Source organism: Amphiura filiformis, chromosome 1, assembly GCF_039555335.1.
Source record: "Amphiura filiformis chromosome 1, Afil_fr2py, whole genome shotgun sequence".
Classification (NCBI taxonomy): domain Eukaryota; kingdom Metazoa; phylum Echinodermata; class Ophiuroidea; order Amphilepidida; family Amphiuridae; genus Amphiura; species Amphiura filiformis.
Window position 1 is genome coordinate 9630981 of NC_092628.1, and position 27464 is coordinate 9658444.

The 27464-nt window shown below is 36.4% G+C and overlaps 1 protein-coding gene across 2 annotated transcripts in view; it reads left to right on the plus strand.

Moving 5' to 3' along the window:
* The first annotated feature begins 406 nt into the window (after nucleotides 1-406).
* The window catches only part of LOC140148666 (spastin-like), an 80445-nt gene continuing 53387 nt past the window's right edge, over nucleotides 407-27464 (plus strand). For both annotated transcript variants that reach the window (XM_072170738.1, XM_072170813.1), the window contains exons 1-2: nucleotides 407-884; nucleotides 9793-9876. In XM_072170738.1, coding sequence (XP_072026839.1) covers nucleotides 443-884; nucleotides 9793-9876 — 526 coding nt within the window. In that variant the 5' untranslated portion in view covers nucleotides 407-442. The remainder of the gene's footprint in view (nucleotides 885-9792; nucleotides 9877-27464) is intronic.

Below are 27464 nucleotides of genomic sequence, written 5' to 3' on the forward strand. Positions count from 1 at the left end.
TGCTGACTTTCTCTATACCTACTTTTTGCTGTTTTTGCTACCCATCAATATACCAATTTTCAATAAAAAGCACCCCAAAATCAATCAAATTTGCCCTATTTGGGCGCTTTTAAGGACACTTTTGCCAAAATGCGCACAATTGGGCGCATTGGTCTCCACTGAAAACAAACCCACCCACCGATATACCAAAATCGCTGAAAAGGTACCCCAAAACCATCCCCGTATACCTTCAACCAGGGAGAACCCGTTTCTATACTGTTTGTATTTTGCCACTCATTTATATTACGAGTACGACGTATAATATGGATTTTCCACAACCCACCACTAGCGCAATAAACAAGAACGGGATGGCAACCTTACCCAATCAATCAATCAGCTGTGATTTCCCGGGAATTCCCATCATAACAAATCGCCCGTCCTCGGCGGGCGAACGTGAACCTCAATGCCACGAAAAACTGATCACCGAAACCGTAGTCCCGGCTCAAAAAAATCCAAAATAACGCCGGAGAACGTGGATTTAGACACATCAACGCCTCACAGAAGAAATTTTCGCCTTTTCAGCTATCCAGTGCTTGTCTTTTTCAGTCTGATTCGCTTTATTGTGTTCCAACTTTGGATGTTATTATCGCATGCATTCGAAAGAGTTACAATGTACAACAAGAAATACGCAATGGGAAACATGGTCGATCGTGGAGCTATGGCACAGCAGTGCGACACTGGGGAGGGATCAGCGATGACAGGGGTCACAATTGCCCCTAGTTCAAATGGGAATACTTCACAAGGTGGTCAGGTTGATCCTTTATTACTGAAGATGAAACAGCATCATAGGAAAGCTTTTGAGCATTTGTGTAAGGCGTTAAAAATTGATGAAGAAGATGCAGCAGGTAAGAACTAAGAGTAAGAATTCAACAGTATGTACTCGTAACGATAAAAACGCGGTAAGCTTACCTGTTAATTTTTTTGCTATTTTACTTGTCTTGTCGGCATGCTGGTACTGCAAAAAACTCCTGGTGTGGCTATCTTTACATATCAACGACAACGTACAGATCATGCATTGATATATTATTATTAGATTTTCTTCACATGTTTATATAGAAATTTGTAATCTGACATGGATTCATGGCCCTTCGCACTTGATTACATGTATTAGTTTCCTGTTTACCGCCCACGTCCAAAATTGAAAATCTCAAAATAATTAATTATTTTATTTTTATTTCTAATTTTCTCCTTTAAAATAACTTTCAACTACTTCTACTTGCCATTTTCTGATTTTAATTACCGGTACGGTATCAACAATAATGTAGGTAGGCAAACCTTAATTAACACATTTGCTAGTCAGCCAAATTCGCCTAGAACACAATACATATATTTACATAGAAATATAAAAGAACTGGCCGGTCAAGGAAACCTACATAAATATGTTGTCTATACTTTACTTACGGGGTGCTACACCCCTGCCCAATTTTGTGCCTATTTTTGCATTTTTCTCAAATTTTTTATAGCGCATTGGTGGCAAGTAAGATATGTATATTTATATAGGGGCAAGGACTACAACTACTGCACTGGAAATTTTATTTCAGCACAGATATTAGTTGTGGAGTTACAGTCAAAAATGAGGGAAAACCAATATTTGATCAATAAATCAATAACTACTTGCCTTGAGTTCCCGCTTGAGTTGCTGAATTTTCAGTGCAGTAGTTGTAGTCCTTATAATATAAACATCTTACTTGTCACCAATGCGCTATAATTTTTGAGAAAAATGCAAAAATAGGCACAAAATTGGCCAGGGGTGTACAAAAAATGTAGTACCCCCTTAACCCAAATATATGATTTTTTATGGCGACAAGTCAATCGCACATGGAATTTTAGAGGGATTTTGATAGCAGTTCCATTAAAAAAAAGCTGCTATCAACATGAGACTAAGATCTAGAAACACCACCGAAATGCTTTTTTGGGGAATTTTGCTAGCTGAATCTTTTTGATGAAAGTCAATCTTTGACAAGATGTAACTTTGCTATGGAAAGTGCTATGAAAAAAAGGTTTTCAGTTTTGGCTTTCTTTACAATGTACTCAAGGGCTTTAATTTGATATAAAATGATGCAATTTGATGGCAAATTTGAATTCACCTGGCATACCGGGTACCTAAATGATGAATGAACAAAGAGTACAACTCCACCTTCACTTATTTATAAAATCAAATATTATTGTCAAAACGAGTCAATAGTTGCTTGTAATAGTTCAAACTAAATAAAGAAAATAAAAGATAATTAATAATTAATAATTAAAAGTCACCTCATCCCTTTTTCAAAATCTTTAACAGGAAACTAATTTAATCAAGTGCGAAGGGCCTAATGTTTTTGTGTTTACGAGTACAATAATGATTCATGGTAAGAATATTTTAGAATTTAGGCTCCATTCAACCAGACTTCCAAGTTGAAGAGTTCATAAATACAATTATACATGTATGTATGTACGGTACATGTATCTCACCGAATGAAAATATTCCAGCATCTAACAAATGAAAATTTTTGAGGTTCATAATTGTTTGTGAAGTCTGGCATCGAATTTGCTCACCATCACCGATAGCTTCACATTCAAGGCTAGAAGCTGCTAGAATGCACTGGTACCACTATTAGACCACTACAGATCAAAGTGTTAAAAATCCAAAGTTACACCCTTTACCGTGAAAATGACCATATATAATATTAAAATGTTCCATGTACCGTGTACATAAGTAGGCCTACCATACTTACAGGTGCGTTTTAATACTGCTGCCAGGGCAGATAGAGCCTACTAAAAATAAAATGTTGTTTCCGGTAACATGCTCTGAAAATATTGGGATGGTAGGAAGAAAAAAAATTATAGACAAATTTTATGCACATACCGGTACTGAAATTTCAACCCAATTTTACACTTGAATCTAGCCAAAAACGGTAGACGTAATGATTCGGGTCTCACAAAAAGCTCTTCTCATACGGTAGGGCCTACTTCACGAGTACTAACCATATGGCCATGCGTTTTGAACTCAACACCCAAAAAGGGTGGTGGCGTCACACTTTTCACTGTGATCATTTTGTTTTTTGAGTGTATCTTTGGAAGAAATATAGGTATGATAGTAAATTTGGTATCAAATGAAGGCTAAGATATTGATTAGTAACTATGGACACTTTCATTAAGATATCTTGAACATTGGCAGAATGGCACCCAATCCAATTGACCAAGTCAGGGGTGGTGGTGGCAGCGGTGCATGTGGCAGCGGTGCACTCATGTACAAACTCTATGGGTAGTTTGTATTTTAAGTGCACACAATTGTAAAATTGTTCATTATGTACTTCAAATGTGTCCTTATTACTATAAATTTGGTATCAAAAGATAGCTTAGTTGTCCATGTAAACATTTAAATACCTTAACGTTCTTATAAGAAAATGAGAGGACTGGTAGTCACAGGTAAGTCACATGACATACAAATTCGTCCCTATTCTCTACACAGTAAACCCAAATTTTCAAGTTTAATATACTGCTACAGATTACCATCGCTGTATTTTTAAAAGTATACCCCTAGGATAGCAAAAGTATACATTTTGGAAAGCTCTTGGCTCAAGGAATCCAAAAATGCACTTGAAATTAGTGTAGGGTGTTACCCTAAGAAAATATTTTTCAAAATGTACTACACTGATGGGTTGAATCGGTATAAAATTCCACCAGCCATTTTCTGAAATACACATTGGTTTACTATCATAAAGCCCTATATCATCAGAAAGCTAATGGTCTGAACTTTTCAAAACTGCATTAAGAATTGATGGAGGGGTACACATGAATGAAAACCAGTACCCCAAGTAAGCTTCATCAAAAATATAAAATGGGCTTGCATTTTTTACATTATTTCTTTTCACATATACCCTACACTAATTCTGATTCCATTTTTAGATTCCTTGGACCAATAGCTTTCCAAAAATGTATACTTTTACTATAATAGCTGGTGTATAATCAAGATATGACAATTTATACCAAAAAAGGTGCATAGTTACAGAAAAATCAAGGTGTGACGCAAAGTCGGCGAGTTCACGACGCATGGCCATATACATGTAATGTAGAAAAACTTGTAGGCTTGTATTATTATGACTTTAAATGTGACACACATCATACTACCCATTAGGCTAATGAAAGTCAATTCCCAGTTTCCTGTTACATTATTTTTCATGACTGTGTAGGTGACCATTTCATTAAATTCATTATTCATTATTTTATACCATTTCATTATTGCATCTGTTACTGGTGTAAACCAATAACTACCCATGTATACATATGATAAATCACAGTTTGTAGTTTACAGATGTAGTTTACAACCACATGAAGGTGATTGTACAACTATTATCAAAAGTTTCACAATATTTTTTACGGGATGAGATCAGAGCAGATCAAAAAAGTGCGGGACAGAGAATTGAGTAGGTATTCATTAATAATTCATTATTAACCATATACCATGCTCCTACTGCAAAGAAAATCCCTGAAAATCAACAGAAAGAGATTTATGATATATTTAAAACCACAATTATTTATTTGTATGTTAAAGTTTGTTAGAAATCAACATTTTATTCAAAATAATGAAATATTTGGCCAGCAAATTGTTTTGAGCGGAGTAGGGTAACGGGAAACTGGGAATCAACTTTCATTAGCCTTACACGAACAATATACATCAGAGCTTGCGATTTCCCTTGCATCTGTTCAAAATCACTCTCAAACAGTGACAGGATTTTGTAAGCAAGTACATACATGTACAATACATACATGTACATTTTGTATCTATTTAAATTCAACTATAATTTCTTATTCCATGCAGAAAGTTGTGGGGAAAATTTATTTTTTCCACAAATGGCATAATTTTTTTATTTTTGCGGCACCAAAAAACAGGGATGGGTTACTGGAAACATGATTTTTTTTTATTTTGGCCTAAGATTCCAGCATATTATTATAAAACATTTGTGTAGAACACACTCCACATTTAATAAATAGTGCATCTTGCCAGATTTGAGGTGCTTTATCACCTGTGCAGTCTTGCTGTCTGATCGTGAAAAGGTGTTCTTGAGGAGCACATTAAAAGCCATGCAATATAAGATGCTGCAAAGTGAAAGAGTTTTAAATTGACAGGAGTGCATGTGATCTCTGAACATGCAAATTCCCTATAGTGGGTATGGGGAAAAAGTCCCTTCTTGGATAATGTAAAAGTCCTTTTACCTGAAGTATGGAAAAGCAAGTTGAAGCATCTCTTGAAGTAATGTAGAGGTATACAAGAAATAAGCCTTTTTTTTATCCAGGCTGGCAGGCTGCTATATAGTGCTTGCTAAACATTGCAAAGAAAAACATAATCACAAAAGGTACACGTACCATCTGGCGACTTGTTTATCGTGAGGTACCGTATATGAGTTACCATTACCAACATACATGTACATTATGTACACTAGGCGGTTACCCGTATTTGGCGGTTCTCGGCTGTCGCGATTACCTGGCTGATGGTGACTGTACTGTTTTATGCCCATAGGACAGTTTTTACTAATTTGACCTCAGATGACCCCTTGTGACCTCGAAATGACCTTCCAAAATTTGGCTCTAAATGTTGACTGTACCCACCACGTTTCATGCCCATATGACAGTTTTTAGTAATTTGACCTTGGATGACCCCAGAATGACCTTCCAAAAATTTGACTCTAAAAGGTGACTGTACCCATCAACTTTCATGCCCATACGACATTTTTTACTAATTTGACCTCAGTTGACCCCTGGGTGACCCCGGATGACCCCAAAATGACCTTCCAAAACATGACTTTAAAAGTTGACTGTACCCACCAAGTTTCATGCCCATACGATAGTTTTTACTAATTTGACCTCAGATGACCCCTGGATGACCTTGGGTGATCTTGGCCCACTAACTGAAACAAACTTGTTCTGTCTGAGGTCCAGATGCACCCATCCACCAAGTTTGAAGAACGCGACCCCTAGTGTCCGAGAAAATAGGCGGAAAACAGTTTTTACTAATTTGACCTCAGATGACCCCTGGGTGACCTTGACCCACTAATCAATACAAACTTGTTCTGTCCTAGGTCAAGATGCACCTACCCACCAAGTTTCATGCCCATATGACAGTTTTTACTAATTTGACCCCTAGATGACCTCTGGTGACCTTGACCCACTAACCAATACAAACTTGTTCTGTCCCGGGTCAAGATGCACCCCATCCGTCAAGTTTGAGGAACGTGCGACCCCCAGACTCCGAGAAAAACAGTTTTTACTAATTTGACCCCTGGATGACCTTGGGTGACCTTGACCCACCAACCAATACAAACTTGTTCTGCCTGGGGTCAAGATACACCCACCCACCAAGTTTGAGGAACGTGCGACCCCTAGTCTCCGAGAAAAGAGGCGGACAGATGTACAGACAAACAGATGTACAGACAAACAGACGTACAGATTCTGGTGAATTATAGTAAGACTAGGCGGTTACCCGTATTTCGCGGTTCTCGGCTGTTGCAATTACCTGGCTGATGGTGACTGTACCCACCAAGTTTTATGCCCATAGGACAGTTTTTACTAATTTGACCTCAGATGACCCCTTGTGACCTCGAAATGACCTGCCAAAATGTTGACTGCACCCACCACGCTTCATGCCCATACAACAGTTTTTAGTAATTTGACCTTGGATGACCCCAAAATGACCGTCCAAAAATTTGACTCTAAAAGTTGACTGTACCCACCAAGTTTCATGCCCATACGACAGTTTTACTAATTTGACCTCAGATGACCTCTGGATGACCTCGGGTGATCTTGGCCCCACGAAACAAACTTGTTCTGTCTGAGGTCCAGATGCACCCACCCACCAAATTTGAGGAACATGCGACCCCTAGTCTCCGAGAAAATAGGCGGAAAACAGTTTTTACTAATTTGACCTCAGATGACCCCTGGGTGACCTTGACCCACTAACCAATACAAACTTGTTCCGTCTTAGGTCAAGATGCACCTACCCACCAAGTTGCATGCCCATATGACAGTTTTTACGAATTTGACCCCTAGATGACCTCTGGTGACCTTGACCCACTAACCAATACAAACTTGTTCTGTCCCGGGTCAAGACGCACCCACCCGTCAAGTTTGAGGAACGTGTGACCCCCAGTCTCTGAGAAAAATAGTTTTTACTAATTTGACCCCTAGATGACCTCGGGTGACCTTGACCCACTAACCAATACAAACTTGATCTGTCTGGGGTCAAGCTGCACCCACCCACCAAGTTTGAGGAACGTGCGACCCCTAATCTCCGAGAAAATAGGCGGACAGACACACAGATAGACAGACAGAGAGACAGACAGATAGACGATGCGTATTATTATATAGATATGTATGTAGAAAAGCTGATTGATGAGATTTAACAGTTTGGGGACTTGTTTTAAAAAGGAATTTCTATCAAAGACAGCTTAGTTCAAAATCATGGGACCTTTCCCCTACAATATAAAACATGCATAAACCTTTTTTTCCCCCAATATTACAAACTCTGGTTTGTAAAGCTGGTGATTGGAATTCTTATTCACATTTATCTGGTTTTAAGCTTATTTTGTCATCTTTGTTATACTGTTACTGGAATTGACCTGCATGCCAGAGCTTTTTTTCTTGGGGGAGGGCAGGGGTTTGTGGGATTATAACTGAGTAGACTTTATTTTATGTTCCTTGTTTTTCACATAAATCAAAATATAATAAATTTGCAACTTGCATATGTTTTGGGTAATTGGGTAAGTTTTTGATCAATAGTCTGTAACTTCTTTTTTCACACATAACATGCATAACAACTCAATCAATTTTTCTTGCATTTGCAAGCTATCTTCAGTAGATAGTGGGCTAGCAGCTTTAATGTATCACATTTAATATTTACTATATTACTAGCTGATTTTTCCACCGCATAACAACTCAATCAGTTTCTCATACATTTGGAAGCTATCTTCAGTAGATAGCAGGCTAGCAGCTTACAGTTATATGTATTTAATTATAAGCACATGTTATGCACCACATGTACATAGTTTCATAAAATGCATGTATCCCCACTGAAATGAAACAGAAACGTTGACATTTGTTGTGCTTTTTAAACCTATTGCAAAATGTTTGTTCCTTTACATTGTATGATAATTAAGTGTCCCATCTTGGCCCAAAGTGTGCCTCATACATGTATTCAAAGCACTTTTTATCATAAATGTGATAGTGATGATCCAAGGTGCTGTTGCTTAGCAACGTAACATTTTCTCACAATTGCCAGAGGTTAGAATACTGCAAAAGTGGAATTTTTGTGCTATATTTTATGTTTGTGTTCTAAACAGCTGCCACAAAAATAACACATAAAATACACATTTTATGCATGTTCAGTGTATGAAAGCTTAGAATCTTTGCTTTAAAAACTTTATATTGGCAATTTTAAACACAAAAAATTAACCATGTGAAAATATCCAATTTTACAGCATACAAGTATTCTATATTTTCCATAGCTTTTTACAAATAAAATGAAATGGATAGCTTTTATGAGGCCCAGTACATACATTACAGATGGGGTTCAAGTAGAAATTTTCCCGCTTGATATTTTTTTGCATCATTCAAAATTAATGATACTTTCACTAATAAAAAAAAATGTACAAATGTAGTAAATTAACTCATGGTTGATAATCATGCTGAACCTATTGTAATTTTCGAATTTATGAAAAAGAAAAAACTGAAAGCAATAAATGATATGTACATGTATGTAGGTAACATGCAACACTATAAAAGCATTTTGTAGTATCAGAAATTGCAATGGAAAAGATGTTCAATAGTGTTTTTTATTTATAGTAATACATGCTTGACAGGCATCAAAATTGCTGACTTCTCTCCTGAAATAATGAATCAGATCATAATGCTTTTAAATTCAATTTTTTATTATAAACTGGATTTATGTAGCGTTTTGAGAATTTCACTGTACTGAATCAAAATATTACATTCCTTGTAATGGGAATTGCTAACCTGTAGCTCTGAGGCCAAGTCCCTGAGAAAATCATGTAAAGGAAATTAGAGAAGGTATGATGTTTTGTATTATTTACATGACATTTCCAGTGCTTTTGCAGTAACAGGCCAGGTACAACCAGTACTTTAACATGAGTGAGCTGACAAATATATTATCAGGAATTGTGTTTTTCCATAGATCTATCAGTGAGATCTGAAGAGAATTTAGTACAAAATCCTTTGGAAAAACAACATTTACACATGCATGTATTTATGACAGATCTGAGAAAAGGGGAGATTATTTGGTGCAAAGTTTGTCAATTATAGTCTTTGGGTGTCAGGTGAAAGTGCAAACATTTAATTTCATAGGTCTATTTCAATTTTTGGGTGCAATTTTGCAGATTTATCTAAATTTAATAATAATATTCACTTATAAAGCATGTTACAAACAGAAGTGTTTCTCAATGCGCTTAGACAATACAATTATGATACAATTTGATACAATGCCTTTTATGATCAGTGGGTGTTAGATTTTAAGTACCGTATGATAATTTAGGTCAAAATATCTGTTCTTCACTTGTATTATAAAAGACAGTAACATTGAGGGGTTATTGGGTGTTTAATTTTGGAATGCCATTGCAAATTTTAATAGTTTTTGAATGATGTACATGTAGCAAGATGGTAACATTTTAATGGGTATTTTCGAACTTAAAAATCACATTTTCAGACTGTTTGCAATTACAGATATATATTGAACATATTTTGTTTGTGTGATATTTTTCCCAGGAAATAAGAAACTTGCCATGGATTATTACAGACAAGGAATATCAGAATTGGAAAATGGGATTGCAGTTGACTGCTGTAGGCAAGGTAAGCTATGTACTGTATTGTTGAGAACATAAGCTGCATGCAGGATGATGCAGGTAAGACTAGAATCCCAAATAAGTCTACACATTGTTAAAATAAAATTTATTTATTATTATGAAAATAGTAAATAATTGGAATTTTGAATTACCATATTTAAGAATATATATTTCTTGTCAAAAAAGAATGCAACATAATTAAAATTACTATAGGTGTGTGGATAGCTCAAGCTATGCCTACTTTTTGGATTACAAGGGCTATATATACAGATTCTAAAAAAGTAGCCCTTTTGTGTACTTTTAGCCTTTGTCAAATATTTATGACACAGGAGCTAGATTTTGTACAGTTTGGGGGCATCAGTCGCCCTTAGACCCTGTGTATTTTGAAACTTGGATTTGTGTTACCATTCATCAATTCATATACATATATCAAACATGTACTGGGTATGTGAAAAGAGGAGTGTGGTATTAAACATGCCTTTTGTAATGAAGTAAATCATATTCCTGGTGAAAATGGCATTCTATGATCAACTTCAAAATCTGCATTATAATATAATATTCAATCAAATGAGCACAGTGTGCCTACATTTACTGATGGCTCATAACATGGGTGTTGTTTTATGTAGATTTGAGTATCATTCAAGTAAATGGCAATAAACTGACAAGAAGTTGCATACAATGTACACCAGTAGATTCACATTGTATTGTAAAACAGAATGAAGGGAAGATGATGAGTCAGTCCCAGCAGGCACTGGGGAGAAATTGGTAGAGAAAGAGCAAAATTGGTTGGAGAATAGTGAGATGGGAGGTAATGGCCGGGGATGGGTTAGTTAGCTGGGGGCATTTGTCACATGGGGGTGTAAATATGTGTTACTTGTTAAATTGACATGGTAACAAATTTGTCATGTAATAAATGATCCTGTGTCAATATAGTCTTGGTTGAGAAAAGGGTTGATCGAGTGCAGCATAAAATAATATAATTTGCTAGCTAGTGTAGCTAGCCAAACAATTTTCTTGGCATTAACTACATGTATTTTACACCAACAAATGTGGCAAATCCGATTTTTACATACATGTCAGCTTTATTATGTTGCAATTTGAATAGGACATAGCAAAGTAAAGAATACATTCGAAAAAGCTTTGTTCACCAGACAACGTTAACGTAATTGTCACCTGGCAATTCTAGTCATGCATCCCTAAACCAATTGCAACCGCCTATGCGAAAAAGGCATGGTTGAACTATGGTTAACCATGGTCAACCATGGGTTTTGACCATGGTCAACCATGCTTTTGAAAAATGGCACCACGGCCAGAGACCATGGTCAACCATGGTTAACCTTTTGACCATGGTCTATCTAAAGTGACCATGGTCAACCATGGTTAAAACTTAGCATGTTTGACCATGGTTGAACCATTGTCAACCATAGTTCAACAACCAGGGTTTTGACCATGGTCAACCATGTTTTTGACCATGGTCAACCATGTTTTTGACCATGGTCAACCATGGTCAACCATGTTTTTGAAAAATGGCACCACGGCCAGAGACCATGGTCAACCATGGTCTATCTAAAGTGACCATGGTCAACCATGGTCAAAAATTTGCATGTTTGACCTAAGAAGAAACAATAGCAATCAAGGAAGAAACAATAGAAAGAAACAATAGCAATCAAGCTTAAACTTTAAATTAGCACCCGATAGAGGGCAGGGCCTGAAGAATGAGGGAAATTATGGAGTAAATATTTAACGGAATAAACTGCATAATCATATTATTTAGATTTATTCCGTTAAAAATCTTATTTTAACTTATCAAATTACTAGTTTTTATATTCTATGGTGTCAAATATTTATTCACAACGTTGTAAATACGCATTAAATATGATTAATAACAACAGAGGGCGCTTTTTCTCATTCACTACCCAGAGTCAACCATGGTCAGGTGAGGTGATGACCATGGCTGACAATGCTCACCCATGCTAAAGCATGGTCGACCATGGTATACTTAAAAGTGACCATGGTCAACCATGGTCAGGTGAGGTGATGACCATGGCTGACCATGCTCAGCCATGCTAAAGCATGGTTGACCATGGTATACTTGAAGTAACCATGGTCAACCATGGTCAGGTGAGGTGATGACCATGGCTGACCATGCTCACACATGCTAAAGCATGGTTGACCATGGTATACTTGAAGTGACCATGGTCAGGTGAGGTGATGACCATGGCTGACCATGCTCACCCATGCTAAAGCATGATTGACCATGGCATACTTGAAGTGACCATGGTCAACCATGGTCAAGTGAGGTGATGAACATGGCTGACCATGCTCACCCATGATAAAGCATGGTTGACCATGGTATACTTAAAAGTGACCATGGTCAACCATGGTCAAGTGAGGTGAAGACCATGGCTGACCATGCTCGGCCATGCTAAAGCATGGTCGACCATGGTATACCATGGTGACCATGGCAACCATGGTTGACCATGGTCAAGCCACCATGGCTGATCATCGCTGACCATAGTTAACCATGGTCAACCATGTTTTGACCATGGTTGACCATGGTTGACCATGCTAGCACGGTTGACATTTCGCCTAGGCACTTCCACACTGATGCAGCGAAAGACGGACAACGGACGACTGACCAAATACTTAATACAAGTACCGGGGTAGTGTACTTCCAGAATTCCACACCACTGCATTGAAATATTGTACATGTATATGATATGGTCAAGTGGCAAACTGGGTTGACCATTGCTAGTCTAATTTGCAGGACCCATCCTCTGTTATCCACCCTTTGATCAGTTTGATGTATGCCATCAAACTAAATTATAATTGGCTGTTGTTGCTAAAACCATTTAAAAAAATGTCATTGTGTTTATTTAATTAGCATCATGAACATAATTGTATTGCAAGAGCCGCAGTGTCAACTTTTCTGTATATTTTGTTGCCTTTTCATTCATTGGGGACTTGTGTGAAATTTATTATATGATTTTACAATACATGGTAATAGGCATAAGAGGATGGTGGTGCAGTGGTTTTGATTTTGACTCATTTGTGGGTTAAAGGCCCATTCAGTGATTTGCTCATCCGGACGATCGTAAAAATCATCAAAATTTAGATTTTGGTACCTTTGTAATTGGCATAGATGTGCTAACATAGCCTGCTAGTGGTTCGGTTGAAAGCCGTGTATTTTAGACAAAATAAAGCATTTGCATGATTCTGGACTTTTGATACTGACAGTACAAAAAGTCCGACTCGAGATCGAAAGAAGCTCACTCTCCATCGCACTAACACGCGTTATGTATTGTTTCTACTACTTATTACATCAGTAGCTACTATTTTAAACAAAATACACAATTTTAACTGTTTTTCATATTTGAATTGACCGTTAGTTTGCCTCGGTGACCTTTAACATGTTTAATTGCTTATTTTGTTTTCTACTACAAAAATTAAGCGTCTGTTTTAAATCAATTTAGACTCTACTTCCCCGTGTTAGAAACACTGGACTAGGAAGTTTTTCCAGTCGATTGGTGGCGACTGTACTGAAAATCTCGATTTTCTCGAGTCGATCTGAGTTGAAGTAGAAAACCTTTCTAAAACTTCTGTTTTTGACTAATTTGTCGATGTATTCAGGGAAAAGTGGTTTAATGAAATTCTGTAGACTTATTCTTTATTTCTAAGCAACTCTGACAAATTTCCATTTTTTTTAATGTTCCTGTGAAATCACTGAAAGGGCCTTTAAATGCCCCCTAGTCAGAGATCTGCCCTCCCCTATACACAAACAAAAAAATTAAAAATTAACCATTTTTGCTGCTATTTTTGTGGAAATTTCTTGATTTTTAATCCCCCTGAAATTTACCCCCTCCCCCTACATGTAGTTGGCAGCAACATGTATTTCCACCACATCTTATTGGGTTTTTATACTACAGGGTGAGTCAAAAAAAGTGCAATAGAGAAAAGAATCCATTTTTATTTAATAATCCAGTTGAACCTTTTAGGTTTTAAAACATTTTATAATTAACATATCCATTAGTGATCTTGTGTGAAAAAATCAAGGAATTAGCATTTGCCGTTTTGTTTTTATGACACATTTTATAGCGATACCCAATTTTAATGTTTGTCCAAGAGACATCTAAAATTTGAATGTCAGCCCACTCAGTGTAAGGTAGAGTTGGAACCACTGCCGTTTTCTTAACCTAATTGGCATTGAAATAAAATGGAGCACCCAAATTGCTATTGCCCTTGGTCTTGTTTAAGGAGAAGAAACATTATTTGTTGTTATTTTCATTTTCCCTTTGTTTTAAAGATGTTTATTCTTTATCATTTGTAGGCAGGTTTTTCAAATGTCGAAATAAAATGCGCGCAAATTGAAGTGGAGTGAATTTCAAAATATCCAGTAAGTTGGACATATTGGGATTGAAAAAAAATGGAGTTGGAGTCAAGTGAGGTATGAAGGACTTAAAGTAATGTTAGAAAGTTTGTTTGAACAGAACAAAAGAAATAAAAATAACGCAAAATCAACCTTATTTAAGTTAAAGTCAGTTTCAGAGCTGGTGCATTTTTGTGCATTGTGTGCTCCCATTCAAAATACATGGTACTTAGTGGACAAATAATGAAATTGGGTATCACAGCAAAAGGACTCATAACTAGAGCGGTTACCACACCATAGCTGAACCATGGGGCTTTGGCAGTATATTGTGGTACATGTATATATATCACCCCTTTATGACCCCTTAATGACCTTAAATGAATATTAAATTATTTTAAACATGTTTAGAATGTCATAAGGATCATTGCATTTAAATTTCAGCTCAATTGGAGCATTTTGAAAACTTGACCTTTGACCCCTTTATGACCCCTTAATGACCTTAAATGAATATTAAATTATTTTAAACATGTTTAGAATGTCATAAGGATCATTGCATATAAATTTCAGCTCAATTGAACCATTTTGAAAACTTGACCTTTGACCCCTTAATGATCTTAAATGAATTTTAAAATATTTTAAACATACATACTGTTTAGAATGTCTTAAAGATCATTGCATTTAAATATCAGCTCTATTGGAGCATTTTTGGAAACTTGACCTTTGACCCCTTTATGAGCGGTTACCACACCATAGCTGAACCATGGGGCTTTGGCAGTATATTGTGGTACATGTATATATATCACCCTTTATGACCCCTTAATGACCTTAAATGAATATTAAATTATTTTAAACATGTTTAGAATGTCATAAGGATCATTGCATTTAAATTTCAGCTCAATTGGAGCATTTTGAAAACTTGACCTTTGACCCCTTTATGACCCCTTAATGACCTTAAATGAATATTAAATTATTTTAAACATGTTTAGAATGTCATAAGGATCATTGCATTTAAATTTCAGCTCAATTGAACCATTTTGAAAACTTGACCTTTGACCCCTTAATGATCTTAAATGAATTTTAAAATATTTTAAACATACATACTGTTTAGAATGTCTTAAAGATCATTGCATTTAAATATCAGCTCTATTGGAGCATTTTTGGAAACTTGACCTTTGACCCCTTTATGACCCCTTAATGACCTTAAATGAATATTAAAATATTTTAAACATGTTTAGAATGTCATAAGGATCATTGCATATAAATTTCAGCTTAATTGGAGCATTTTTGGTTAAAATGACCTTTTTTGACCCCTGTGACCCCTTGGATGACCTCTGATTTTAGGAAATATTTTTATCATATTCTTTACTTCTTTCTCTTTCATTTGGCACCACTTGGGGGGTCATACCTTCGTGGCATTTAAAGATATGTCCATTTTAGACCAAATGGAAGTAAGTAAGGGACATACACTAATATGGGCTGATACCATTTCATGGTTCAGCAAAAATTAAACGGTAGAAGCGAGTCACTTCATGTTTTGACAGAAGGTGACTATTGAGTGTGGCGAAATATAGAAACTTTCAATAATGGGAAAGTTCAACTTGGCTCTTACATAAATATGGATTCTTTGCTCTATTGCACTTTTTTTGACTCACCCTGTATTAAAGATTGACTCAAGTTCTGTTGCCTGGTCAAGGGGATGACCCAGTTCTTCTTTGATTCAAGTGTCATCCTATCATGGGTCCAGTGGAACCTATAGGACCAGTTGTACCTGCAGCTGGTCAATTTAATAGTAGTAGCGTATACACAATAGTGGCGTGGGAGAGGATGGACATGATGAGATAAGGATTGCCAAGGTTACAGATGCGGATGATGATGCACAGCATAGCAACAGATGAGTCACCTAGTGATGGATGTCTTATTTTAGAAGGTGTGCTACTGTTTGAGTGGTTAGGGTTTTTAAAGCATCAAGAAGATAAAAATCATTCCAACTATTATAAAGGAATAATTCAAGATGTAAAGGAGTCTGTTTAGACAAGATATAGCAAGAGAACTTAGCTGGCATCGTATTTGAAAGTGAGATTTAATTACATGAGCATTTGGCGGTTTTATGTAAATGGACATTGCTATTTATGTTATTGCAGTTTTTAATTATTTATTCATTCATTAATTCATTCCTTTATTTATCTTATCTGTGTGGAGGATAGAGTACAATTTTTTCAGCAGAATCATTATTAGTCCACTTAGGGCCTATGTATATTTTATTGCCTCTATGATTTTGATTTCTCTAGTAATGTAACAATCCTATTACCCTCAGACCGAGAAAGCCAAAAAGGACAAGGACACAAAGATTTTGCTAATCATGGATGTCACTCCATCAAGTTGCCTTTTATTGAGCGTTTGAATTTGTTTCAGAATTCACACCAATTACCTTTGATCTCAGCCGAAATAAAATTAACAAAATATATAATATTCTCATAGAGAAAACGTTATTGGACACATTTGGAACACGACAGCCGCCATCGAATTCCCCTTACCCCAATGACCGCGACTGGAGTAAAGTGTTACACTTTGTACTATTGAAATCAGATCAAAACCTATCCTAGGGTAGACCTACCCCCTAGAATTAAATTCCGAGTGTACAACTCTGAAACCGTTGATTAACATAACATATCATGGCTGAGACCCACACAAGGTATATATACTACTGGTGCATACAATACAAGATCTCCGAGGGTGGCTGTCCCTGGGATTCCACCAACAGGTGTGTAATTGACCTGAAGGTTACAATGGATAAAAGGATTATTGTGACTTACTCGTCTACCTGTGCATGTGTATCATTATAATTTACAAAAAGAATATCTAAAAATCCCAATCTTCAACAATTACTAATGTACTATACTCGAGCAACAACCAAATTTTTGCACATATAACTCTTTTAACATGTACTGATTAATGACAGCTCTCCATTTTCTAGAACTGATATATATATAATTTATAGAAGGGGAACAATATTATATTGTGACCCTTATCTTTGAAGATCTTGTGCTTATTTGAAGATCTCTGAAAGCCTTTCTCTCTGTTACCTATGGCATCTGTGATAAACACATTTGGAACTTACAGGCTGGTTAATTTAAAATAACATTCTGAACATTTGTACCATTTTGCTTGTACTCCTGATCTATTGAGACTTTCTGCTTATCCAGTATTTCTCTATATTGCAATAACATAATTTATATAACATTTAACGATAATGTCCTCACTACTTTACTTGCAGCTATTTCTGTAAAGGATTCCTCTTCGCATGTGCTGATTTAAGCCCTTATATCACCTAAGGACAATTATAAATAATCATGCTAATGCAACATAATTGACATATCATAATACATTTCCTTTGTTTGTTATTGAGCTGTTAACTTCTCTCTATTCCCTTTACTTCATGAGAGTGAATTATCACTCTTAATTATGTGTTCACTAATATATACTTTTCATTGCCCCCATACCCTTATTGGGAGTGGTGGGTGGGGAAATTTCTTTCCGATGTTTACTTGATGGAGAGACATTCATAAATGACTCACAAACTCGATCGCAAGCACTACATGTAGATGTTTACAAAATCGATGTCACCTATTGATCCCCATGCCAACACCACAACACACAGCATGGAGCTAGCATGACCATACCCGGATCGACAAACACAATAGGGATCGTCCATTTCTCGCCATGGGTAAATTTGTTTTCCTTTCGCTTTGCTCGTAAAACATTATTAAGTTGAAACAGTGATGAACTTGTGACACAATATTATGTTCGTCAATGGCTCAAGGCGCAAATGTGGTCAATACATAATGAAATGTATTGCTACACGAGGTGCATATTCATAGTGCATGTACGGTACATCATACATGTGAGTTACGGTAATTATAATGCATCATGAATAAAGGTGTTTTCAATTCTTACTCTTTCTTAAGTTATAGTGCCCAGGGTTTTTATTCTGTATTTGAATACTCAATACATGTATGTGTTCGTTCTTAAGTTTCAAAATATCCCATATATTTTTTTACATATTTTTCAAATTTTGTGCACCAAAACAATATTGCAGTCTGTAAAATGCCCATGGATGGCCTGAAAATATATAAGTTTCCTGTCAATTTCAGAAAGATTAAGTGTACACAAGGATGTAGAGGTACAATATGTAGGCGTACACAATGATGAGTATGCTTGAGTGATTTGAAACATTAGTTGACAGCGTAGTTATCATGGTTTAATATTCTTGGGAAATATTCAATTGCATCTCATAGAAAATAGAAGTCCACTTGCATTGTATGTCATGTTTTACATTGTTCATGTGTTGCTTGTAATATCATTGCTATTGAACCCGTAGATATATGTTTACTAACATAAAAACTAACAATATGTATGAATTCTTCCCTTGAGGCATACATTTGTAATCCAGGCATTTACTTTGACTGATCATATCTTGATTCAGTTGAATTGCCTCTGCCAGTCCAATATACATGTAAGAAAATGTTCATAATTTCTAAATTATATAACTGACAATTCATTATGTCATGTAAAACTTGATTGATTTTTACCAAATGCAATTCTGTGTCACCTTCTGCAAAAAACCTGTAGATAATAAATACAATCTTGTGTTGATGAATGGTGACTCAGCCATGATCCCAACCAGAGGCTACGATTATTCTTCTTAACAAATTTCATCAACATCCTATATTGATATAATCCTTGCCTGGAATAACAATATTTTCTATGAAATCAAAGGACAGATTATAGAGCAAAGGTAGTGTTTGAGGCACTTCATTCATAATACAAAGCTGAAATTGCAATATTTTTGAAGAGAGTGATTGTAAATTGAAATATTACTGACATGGTACATGTAAAATGGTCGCTGGAAGTTAAAACGTTCAATTAACTGTGTAATTTGTATTTTTAATGTTGAATCTTAATCACTTGGCCCTATACCTAAGGTCCCTTTTACAATGGCCTCTGAAACCAATATCACATGAGATCCTGCCCAGGACCATTCATCCTGGGTGGCTTAGTTGGCGGCGATTCTTGGTTTTAGATGGTTACAGGTCGATAGTTTGAAGGGTCATTAGTCCAAAAACCAAATACCTTAGTAATAAAGCCTAATTCTGACCCTAACTTTTACGGTAACTCTAACCTATAACCTAAGCCCTAATCCTAACCCTGACTTAACCCTATCCCAAACCCTGACCATTAACTCTAATTCTGACACTTACCCCCAACCCTAACCTTAACCCTATCACTAACTGTAATCCCAACCTATAATGCTATAAAACCTAATGTTAACCCTAACCTTTCTCTTATCCCTAACCCTAATCCAAACATAAAATGCCCTAAATCCTAACTTGAACCCTTTTCAGACTAATGGGCTGTTCCCTTTAAAGGCCATAGTAGTGAAAAGGGCACTGGAAATCAGACAAATACATTATAGCTGCTCTAAAGTGTACAAAAAGCAAGAAGAAAAGCAAATAGGTGGAAAACCTGAGGGGGATGAGAGTGTAAAGTTAAGTGCCAATATTAACACCATGTCATGTTGAGTGATTACCCTTACCTAAAAAACTAGCATTCTCTAAGCACTCACTAGGCATTCCATTGAATGGTAAAGAACCGCTAATGAATGCCTAAATGGTGAATGCCTCCAATACTATAACATTGAGCTAATAGACGGTTGTTAGCACTCAACCGCCTGTTTCTAAGCCCTCAACCGCTTATAGTGGTTCATAAGCGGTTCATAAGCCCTCCTCAGAGGCGAAATATGTAAATGAGCTAAGCACTCGAACCACTAGGGAGGCATTCAAACCACTAAGGAGGCATTCAAACCACCTAGCATTTAAACCACCTATCATCAAAAAAAAAAGGAAGCATTCCAACCGCCTAGGAAGCATTGAACCGCTAGGAAGCATACCAACCGCTTCAGAAGCATTCCAACCGCCTACAGGTTAGCACTCGAACCACTTATTAAGCCCTCAACCGCTATAAGTGGTTCGTAAGCTGTTCATAAGCCCTCCTCAGAGGCGAAATATGTAAATGAGCTAGGCCTCGAACCACTTAGTGGCATTCCAACCACCTATGAAGCACTCCAACCGCCAAAGAAATTTCCAATTGCCTAGGAAGCATTCCAACCGCCTATAGGCATTCCAACCGCCTATATGCATTCCAACCGCTTATAGGTATTCCAACCACCTGTATAATAGCACTTGAACCACGATATAAATAATAATATAGCTATAGCAATTCTACAAAAGTGAGGAATAGGAATGCACTGCAGAAAATCGCAAATGGTAAGCCCATAATATACCCCCATTTTTTATCCATTGTGACAGAGGCAGAGGCATTTTAATTGCAAATTCAGCTTAAAATTCAGTATTCACATCAATTGAGTGAACGCAAAGATGTAACAGTATACTTTTCCATATGATTTCCCGTATTTTTTTTTTCAAAAATAGCACTTGAACTTGAATCTTATAGGGTTGCTGTAGGAATTCTATGAGAGTAAGGATTAAGAATATGCACAAATTGAACTTGAATATATCAGCAAGTATATAGCCATGTCCCGGAGCCATGGGCATCAGCAAGATCCACTAAATTGCATCAAATTCATAACTGATAAATTGAGTAACATATCCTAGTCTGCACAGGTTAGGATTTCGACGTTGTATCAATACTGAAACAACATCGAAGTTTCAACCTAACCTGATTTCAACCCTTCAACCTAAAAGTTAGTTGATATCATGTTGAAATTTCAACGTTGATACAAGGTTGAAATTTCAACCTGATTTCAACCAACATTCAATGCAGAGCCCGGATGCAGAGGTTGAAATCAGGTTGAAGTTCATTTGCAAATACAGCCTGATTTCTGGGATCAGTGTACGTACACAAAATAATTATAGCTACATAATGATGTACCGGTAATTTGTCACTGTTGTTTGGTTTCATTGTTTGAGGTTTCATGCTCTTTGCTTGAGCTCTTCTTGCACCATATGAGTGCTTTTTAGTGGATATTTGTGCGTGGTATAAATGTACACTATTATTATTAATAATAATAATGCCCCAATATACATACTAACTAGCCTCTCCTTCCATATTTCAAGAAACTGCCTACATTACATCTAGTCATATTTAAGCTTACCTTTTATACATACACCATCCATATTGTGGCATATTATTGCACACAAAGATAACTACATGGATCACATGTATACATGTATGATGTTGTCCACATAATATGCATTGTCATGTAACATCCCAAATGTAAAAAGTGGAAAAATAAGGTCTATAATAAAGCTGGAAACATGAAAGGATAAAGATTCCATCATCTCTGCATTCACACCAGTTCAAAAATGGCAGTTAGAAATATATTCCCATCATGCACCTGTTTGACCCTTGGGTCAACCACTAAGGAATGCTAGTCAAGGCTATAGCAGAATGCCTAATTGAACAGAATGCCTATTACTTAGAAATTTTTAAACCGAATGCCTAATACTTAGAAATTTTTCAGTGGAATGCCTATTACTTTAAAAAAATTTAACCGAATGCCTAATACTTAGAAATTTTTTCAGTGGAATGCCTATGACTTATCCGAATGCCACCGAGGGCCTATAGCAAACCGCCTAATCCTAGAACCACTTGGAATGCCTAAGTTATGAATGCTTAGGAATGCCTATGTAAATAGTATTGAGCTTTATTGAGGGCTTAATGAGTAAATAGGCATTCGGTAGCATTCTTGTAAGGCATTCGGAATGCCTGTGAACCAGCTCTATAGGCATTCATTAGCTACTGAGTGCTAGTGACCATCTAGTACCTCTATCCTTAGCACTCGAGGGCTTGGCGAATAGCTACAGAATGCCAAATAGGCATTCATGTTTGGTAAGGGTAATTAGTTTGACTATAAAAGGTCTCAGTAATTATCTGATACAAACAAATACAGAGAATACTTATTATCCACAATCCCTTATTATGATTACAAAGCATCTCTAGTCATGGTAGTGATTCACTCTCATGAGTAGGTATTAAAAATAACATTTTTAATCAACATGTAATGTATGTTGATAGGCAAATGTCATATGTGACACGATCTGGTCCATCGAGGCCAAAGGAGGCATTTTTGAAAATTGAGTTACTATATTTATTACCTTATATATTACCTTGTATTCTTGCATTGCTTACATTTTGTAAATTTTTGCATTTCCTGAACAAAGGTTGATTAACAACACATAAGCATGTTAGGCTATTATACTGAAAACACCAAAGGTCTAGCATACTTGGTTCTAAAGTTATGTAGTTTTGATGTCTATTTTTTTATGTATTTTCTTGTACTTTACTACATATTTGTGCATTTATCTCAATTTCAAATTTGCTGCCTTAGGCCTCCATGGACCAGGTTGTGTCACATATCTGCCTTTAAAAAAAATAAAGATTAAAATCTGCCTTAGGGTGGGTTTTCAGTTATTTCAGGTGACTAGCAAAAGCATAGATAAATTCTATTCTGTATGTTTCAGAATGATAGATCTTCAAGTGTGTGCTGACCATAATTATCAATAATTTTACTATATTGCCCATGACTGGTATTAAAATTTAGCAAGGGGATTATAAAATAGGGCCTAATAATGTGATTCACTAGCATGTGATAATTAAGGAAATAAGAATCTTATATGTGACACGATCTGGTGATCTGGTCCATGGAGGCCAAATGAGGCAAATTTGAAAATTGAGTATAATTCTATCATATTGAAAAAAACCAAAGGTCTGGCATACTTGGTTCTAAAGTTACAAAGTTTTGTGATGTCTGTAGAACTGGCTCAGTTCCTTGAACTACGACGAGGCCGCAAAGTGGCCGAGAGGGCATGTGAAGCGCGCCCACCAACTGAGTGCTACATGTACTTCCATCGGGTAGTGGTCACAGCACTGGGTCCAGGACTATGATGTCTGTTTTCTTATGTATTTTACTGTATTTTGAAAACTCCATCTAGTTATGCCTTTATCTCAATTTCAAATTTCTTGCCACGCCTTTGCATGGCCTCTAGGGCTCCATGGACCAGATTGTGTCACATATGATACATTTCTGTATCAAAACATTCAAATTAGGTATTGTGTTTGACCTACAACACCATTATTAAGTTTTACAAAGTTAGAAAAACCAAATTTTATTTTGTGAGATAGACATTTGAAAATTGAAATAACGTACATTGTTGCACTAAATTGCACAGTGTGAGGCTGCATCAAATTATGCATTTGCTTGACACAAATTTACCCTCTACATTGTATATTGAATTGTTGCACTCACCGTAAATCCATGATTGTCATGGCAACTGAATCTTGTATATTTTGGAGAGAAATTTAAGATAGCTTGACAAATAGTGAGTCAGGTGTGCACTGTGCAACCAAGGTGATGGAGGTGACTGGTAGAGGCAGGTATCCTATTCAATGTACTACATTTTTTTTGTTTTGTATCATACTCATATTGTAAAGCAAGCAGCATGTTATACACACTTAAAACTACGGGGTCAAAAAATGACCCAAACGGGGTCATTTTTGACCCCAGCATAGTTATCAACTAAACACCATACCACGGATGGGGTCATTTTGACCCCATTGATCAGGGTCATTGCAATGACTACATATTTGGGTCAAATAGTAACCCCATTGGGGTCAAAATATTACCATATTTCGGGGTCAATTAAAAAAGGGTTGCCTTATTTGGGTTATTCAATATTGACCCCATTGGCTGTGGTCATTTCAATGACCACGTATTTTGGTCAAAATGTAACCCCATTGGGGTCAAAATATAACAACATTTCGGGGTCAAATGAAATGACCCATTTAAAAGGGTTGCTTATAATAGGGTTACTCAATAACCACATTTAGGGGTTGTTTGGATTTTTTTAGTATGATGCGATGGATGGTATTGCTGGTCCCACCAGGACATAAGTGTGTCTCTGCACACTAGCATTACATAAGCAGCAAATTTATACATAGGCCTAATGCATCTGTGTATCACACTGACACGCCTCATGACAGTTCACACATTATAAGCTTACATGATATCATTGATGTAAGCTTATAACAACTGCAGACAAGACATCCGGCCACGACAGCATGAAATTGTCCGAATCTGCATTCATAGACAAGGGTCTATCCTTGCATCCTTGCAGTCCCACTTTCCCAAGTAACTTTTCATATTCCATCATGCAGACACACGACAATCCGCTGAGCACAATCAGAACAAATATGCCGCTGATGTGACGCGGGAAGCTGATGCACACCGTACGTGCAAATAGTTCCGAAATGCAAGTCATTTTAAAGTTGTAAAATTGGGCAGCGTCAGTCAAAAAATTAGCTATATTTAATAATCAAAAAACATTAATTGCAGCTCATGTTTAAACTCATTTATGAATTGAGATTTTCAAAGCTGAACATTGAAACTGATATCAATGCGCGACAGTATCGGCAAAATGACCCCGAAGTTTTTGACCATGTTCGTCGTGGTTAAAATGACCTTGTGAATGCGGTCAAATTAAAACAGTACAACCCCCTTACGGGGTCAAAACAACCCCAAACATGGTCAATTCAAAATGACCACGGAAAATATAACCCCGTAGTTTTTAGTGTGTATTTGACAAGTTTATGTGCATACATGCACCACTCTTTTATTCATCAGATAGAGCTTTTTTTTCTACAATTCAGTGGAAGTTTTGTTTAGACATTTTAAAAGGGCATTTCGTGATCTACAGCGTCGTCCCCACACTTTTTTTTTACTTTTATACCACTGAAAATCTCTGGCTACATAATGTTTAAATACAGACAATTTCTTACAGATTAATTTGTTTAACAGAAATATTGCCAAATTTAAATTCTGGTGTACCAGAACGTAATTCAACACAGTGGCCTTATGGAACAGTGTACTACATATAAATGTAATCATGCATAACTCGCAAACATAAAATCGGAATCAACTTAAATTTTAGGGAAATGCTTTTTTCATGAATATCTTTTGAAAAATATCATAAAAAGAAGATGCTACTCTCTAAATTAGAAAGACTTAAAATTTAAATCTCAGTTGAGACTTGAAAATTTTTAAGTCTTTAAGATTTATTTTACGCGAGGTTTGATTTAAATTTTCTTTGGGATCGGGAAAAAGAAATTCTATTTTTAAATCTTTCGAAAGACTTAAACAGTAAACCAATCACAACGCGATGGTGCGTGCACGTGATCAAATCGATACGTTTTTCTTTCTTCTCAGCCGCCATCTTTCTTTTGCGATTTCGTGTGGTGGCGAAAGCGAATGACTGAATGAAGTGATATGGACGAATTTGTTTGGCAGAATGGCATCCCAGATGCTGTAATTGCCAATGTCAGTGACTATAACTTCCATGAGAAAGCTTACATTGTTGTGCATGTGCACGAAGGGCAAATGTGAACATTATCTTCAATCGCCGAGGTAGTAGTCTGTGCTGCTGTATAAGCTTACCTATGCATTATACACCTAGGATTCAATTTCTGCATTTGACACATATCACAATTACTAGTATTAATATTATGATATTATGTTTGGATGTCATTGTGTTTATTATGGAGCTGCAATAAAAGAAATCAATATTTGCCTGAATAAATTGCACATTTTGAGTCTGTGTTGTTGTTTTTTCTGCATCCCAACTCCTTTGCAAATTTTAAATCTCAAGAAGATTTATTTATAAGTAAATCTTGAAAAGATTTAAAGGTAAAACTGAAAAGATTTAAATTTCAAGTCCAAGAGATTTATATTTTAAGTCTTTTGTGGTTTTAAAATTTTAAGTCTTAACAAAGACTTAATTTAAATCCCAAAGGGTTCGTCACTAATAACAGTCTCTGTTAGATTTAAAAGTAAGTCTTTTAGATTTAAAAATAAGACTTTGTAATTTAGAGAGTAGGATCACAAAATACTCCTTAAATATCAAAGAACAGAAGAAACAATGAAGATAAAGAGAAGAAAGGGAATCTTCCATTTTGATAAGATGATGGGTAAAGGTATATATGGGAGAGGGGCAAGTTACCACTCCTGGCTCGAAATACCGGGACGAAATTGACCAAAAGTTGTAAAGTGCATGCCCGGTTTTAGGCCACAGTTGACCTCATTTTGTTCCATTTTAGCATTAAAATTGTAAAGTTTTGCATGCTTAATGACCATTTCTCCGAGTGGAGTTATTTAAGTAGCAGGTCAGCAGGTAGACCCTCCCTCGGGTCCGTGGAGAACGACTGGTAATGTAGATTAGGGATCACTGAATTTTAGCGTTCAATTTAGGAGGTGTGATTAGTGTAGTGGCATCAATTTTGTAGAAAGAGGAATTGGTTTTGGGCGCTGGGAAGTGGTTTTGGTCGCTGTGTATTTAGAATCGGGTGGGGTGGGGGAGGGGGTGAAGGACTATGGCATATTTTGATAGGCTATTATGTAATTATGTATCGGTCCATTATCCAGGCCGGACCGAACCGAGACTGTGGGACAGTCTAGTCAGCAGGACGTTTTGGAAATTTTGGCACCTCTGGCTCAGTTTTGGAGCTCTTGGACCTGGTACACCCCTGATGGTTGACTAATATTACTTGTTCATGTATGTATGCAAAAATAAGCCCTTGTTAAATCATTGATTAACTGTGCAAAGTTCCCCATCTTACCTGCTCCAAATATATAGCTGCTTAACTAGAAAGCACCATAGATCCTAAAAAGATATAAGGTCTATCAGGGTCCCTGACTAGACTGAGTTTTGGGGTCTTTTTGCACAGTAAAATTGTAGGGGACCCTATTTGATAACCATGTCAGAACTGGTATGTCCACAGACACAAAACAAGTCTTTTAGACCCCATAGTTTTGGAGATTAATTTGCTGGATCTATAGAGGAACCCTGATTCAAATATATGACATTAACCATTTATGTGCTGAACTATTTGGTAGAAATTCCATCCTTACAGGTGTTAATGTTCACAGGTTCACAATGACAGTACTCAGTATCATGTTACCAAGTCACAGATCCCATTGCTCATCTGCTTGTCAAATTGTCCCACATTTATCTTCATCTTTTAGTTACGCAAATATACGCTGAGTCAGCAAATGTTGTCATGTCTCAAATGCCTCAATTGAGGAATCAAGGCAGACTATTGAATGTTGAATGAAGGGGAGGTTAAGACATGTTGAATTTTGAATAAGTAGGATTGAGTTT